Below are 3,851 nucleotides of genomic sequence, written 5' to 3' on the forward strand. Positions count from 1 at the left end.
GTTGTTGGGGCTGCAGTTGTAGTTGTTGGGGAAGCAGTTGTAGTTGTTGGGGCTGCAGTTGTAGTTGTTGGGGAAGCAGTTGTAGTTGTTGGGGCTGCAGTTATAGTTGTTGAAGAAGCAGTTGTAGTTGTTGGGGCTGCAGTTGTAGTTGTTGAAGCTGAAGTTGTAGTTGTTGGGGCTGCAGTTGTAGTTGTTGGACCCATAGTTGTAGTTGTTGAGGCTGCAATCGTAGTTACATTTCATCAACATATAGATTTTGTTATCACTCTGTACTGATAATCTTGCTTCTTGTTTACACTGGAAGATTTTCATTCAGATGTGTTTTCCCTCATTTCCCTCCTTGTACCATCTTAAGAACTTCCTGAATATTTTTGAATGATTCTTAAAACAGTTTTATGAGAGATATCTGCTATATGTAGCATGGTGAGAATGATTGGAATGACGTCTAAGTTTCTCCAATTTAAATATTTTCAACATGTTAGATTTCCTTGGCCCGATGTCTTTGTGGTTTGTGACATGTTGCCAATCAGAATGTGAGGTGATCGAATCTAAAGTACACGGAAGACAAAATACAGAAATCCCGATAGACATTGATTTTTCTCTGGCAGATGTAGTCCACAAACTTCAAAGTGTTATCAAATAATTTTTCTGTACAGTTCTAGAGAGACGTCTAGAACTGTGTAAAAACATGTCTCCCTGCAGCCCCATGTAAAAACATGGGAGACAAAGTCTTTTCTGCTGAAAAGACTTTCAGCAGTCTTACAATTACCAACTATGTCAAAGAAATTTGGGAATAGCAAACAGTGGAAAAAATTCAGCTGGAATCTCAAAACTCAAAATATGTAAAGGATTTTTCAGTGGCTTTATGTTTGAGACAATGTGGCAAAACAGTTGATCTCACATATTTTATTTTTGATTGACGAGTCATTTTTAAGTTCTGAAAAAATATTAAGGAAGAGATTGAGAACATTTGTAAAAGAGAAGTCCCTATTTTCTTTCCTCTGTTATGTCAATTGAAGTTTTAAATGCTGACCAAAGAAAAATACATTCTATAGATTTTATTGATGATCAAAGATTTTAACTATAAGTTGGAAAAATGTGACATCATCGACTGTAACTGAGTGGAAACAGAAACTAAAAACAATTATATGATGGAAAAATGATAGCATATATTACAGACAAAATTGATCTTTTCAGCCAGAGATGAAACATTGTTACAGTTTATTTCTGTCCATATATGTGATAAAAAAAATACATAAAGTTTGGAAATGGGCTCTAACAAATCATTTTTGTTTATTTTTTAGTGTTTAATTACCTGTCTCTGAAAATGTTCTGTTGTCAATTGTGTAAATGTATATAAAAAATGTAACACATTTTTAGTCCACAAACTGTCTCTTTCCTGTCAGCCATGTTTGGGTTTGTGAGAGTTTCTGTCTGATCTGAACTTTGTTGAGTAAAAATCAGTTTGTGTGGCTGGACACGATAAATCCCACATTCAAATTGGTTATAGCTGAGATTTTCTTTATCGTCATGTCGCTCAAGTTTTGAAAATGAGCCGACAATTTAAAAAACCAGGCATTATTAATTTAAATTAACCCAATAAATGTATTCACTCTTATAAAATGTTTAACTACTTTAAAGAAAATATTTTCATTTTTTCAAGGTTGATAAACCCTATTTTTTCATTATTATTATAAGTTATATGAAGAATACAAACAATAACAAAAGCAGAATGTATTGTGAATATCTACCTTGTCCCAAAGTTGCATGAATAAATCCAAGAAGGCAAAAGAAAATTATGATTTTATCATCCATGGTGAATAGTGTTGTCCTTCACTCTGTTCTGCACATACAGGTAATCTCATGTTAGCACACCTGGATAAGGTTGTGGAATGCTCCTCCCACAACAATAAAAAGGGAGTGACATGTCATTACTGAGTGTTGTTATTGTCCAATTCCTAAAAGAAAATGAGGTCACAAGAGAAAAGATAAAGTAAGGTAAAAAAACAACAAATAATTCACCATTCAGGATAAACTGAAATATTACAAGTAATTATTTCAAGACTGGATATTTAAAAAAACATTTTCTTACATTATATTTTACATATTTTTCTCACATATCAGTACATACAGCTGACTCGACTGGTTTTAAGTACAAGATCTTACTTCCATTTTCCATAACCTTATCAACTAAATAAGCTCCATAGATACATAAAGGGCATGTAAGAGAAAATAACTGCTGGAAAAAATCTATTAAAGTGTTAGCACTTTAAAATCATCAAAACATTTTTAAATGTTAATATGCACATGTTTAGAAAAAGAAACCAACACAGATATATCTGGTCATATTCAATAACACAAAAACCAACCATTTAAACCACTGACACTTATTTTTCATAATTACAATTTGCTAAGATCAAATAATTCAAACATGCTGTTGATTATCTGATTGCATTTCACGATTCAGGTATTGTAATAAAAAGTTGCAGCACCGGGTTTTTCCTTCACAGATGCCATTCACCTTTGTAAGCAAAGCTATTACTGGAAATATGCAGTGAGGCTGCCAAACCGGTTTCTTTCTATTTACACTGCTGATGTGACTTCATTTAGCATCAGATTATTTTCTTATCTTTCTCATGAAATATCAAAATACAGATATGATCTAAAAAGATTCAGATTCTGGTATTCCAACTTTAAGACGTGACACCAAAACAAAACGGAAATAATCAGTTTATTAATTACAAAACTATTTAGTGGGGAAGAAAGTTGGACTGAATCAAAAGCTTATGTAAGCGTTCACATTTTTAAACAGGAATAAACTCTAACCACACTTCATTCTTCATTTAAGCAGCTGGTGAGACGTTTTCTTGGACATCTGTTGGACACACACTGGACCTGGTTATCAGTAAGGGTGTGAATATTTCCAATGTCTCTGTAACTGATGTCGGCCTGTCGGATCACTTTGCTGTTATCTTTGAATGTTCTGTATCCATTAACTCACTTGGACAAAAAGCTATCATCACAAAACGTACTTTCACAGAAAACACAGCAGAAACATTTAATCAAATCTACTCTTCTTCCTCACCCTTAAGCTATAATAATGTACATAAGTTGGTAGATGATTTTCAGTGCAAACTTTCAGTTATCATTGATTACCTTTCCCCCATTACAGTGAAGGTTGTGTCTGGTAGGAAGAAATCTCCATGGAAAAATGCACAAGCAGTTCTATCTGCAAGACAACTCTGCCGTAGGGCCGAACGGAAATGGCGTAAACCTCAACTACACGTTTATTATGACATCTACAAAGAAAGACTACGTAACTATCACACAACACTAAAACATGCAAGAGAGGCTTTCTTTGCAGATGTCATAAACAAAAACCTTAACAACGCTCAAGCTTTATTTGCTACTGTTGACAGGCTCACAAACCCTCCTATGATGTCACCACCTGAACTTCAATCTAATGCCGCCTGCAACAAGTTTTCCAGTTACTTTTCAGAGAAAATGCAAAAGATCAGAGGATTAATCTGCACATCCACTCCAAACCCAGTACCAATGCTGTGCCCGAACAAAACAAATGCAGGAAAAATGACCCAATTTCAACTACTTAATTATAAAACCCTAGAAGAAATTATAAGTCAATTAAGCTCCAGTTCTTGCTGTCTGGATGTCCTACCCACACATTTCTTTAAGAAAGTTTTGCCTGTCGTTGCTAATGATCTGATCCAAATAGTAACTCATCGCTCTCTTCAGGTGTTTTCCCCCAGGCTTTGAAAACAGCAGTTATCAAACCACTGATAAAAAAGAACAATCTAGACAAATCACTACTGCAAAATTACAGGCCGATCTCC

General features: G+C 34.4%; 1 protein-coding gene across 1 annotated transcript in view; it reads right to left on the reverse strand.

Annotated features, from left to right (window-relative positions):
* The window catches only part of LOC106956631 (integumentary mucin C.1-like), a 10,128-nt gene extending 6,906 nt beyond the window's left edge, over positions 1-3,222 (reverse strand). The window contains exons 1-2 of the mRNA XM_015047591.1: positions 3,218-3,222; positions 1-220 (exon numbers count right to left, since the gene is read on the reverse strand). Of these exons, the coding sequence (XP_014903077.1) occupies positions 1-203 (203 nt within the window). The 5' untranslated portion in view covers positions 204-220; positions 3,218-3,222. The remainder of the gene's footprint in view (positions 221-3,217) is intronic.
* Between the last annotated feature and the right edge of the window lie 629 nt (positions 3,223-3,851).

This window comes from Poecilia latipinna, unplaced genomic scaffold (genome assembly GCF_001443285.1).
Source record: "Poecilia latipinna isolate Pla-1442-1.1 unplaced genomic scaffold, P_latipinna-1.0 Scaffold836, whole genome shotgun sequence".
Lineage (NCBI taxonomy): Eukaryota > Metazoa > Chordata > Actinopteri > Cyprinodontiformes > Poeciliidae > Poecilia > Poecilia latipinna.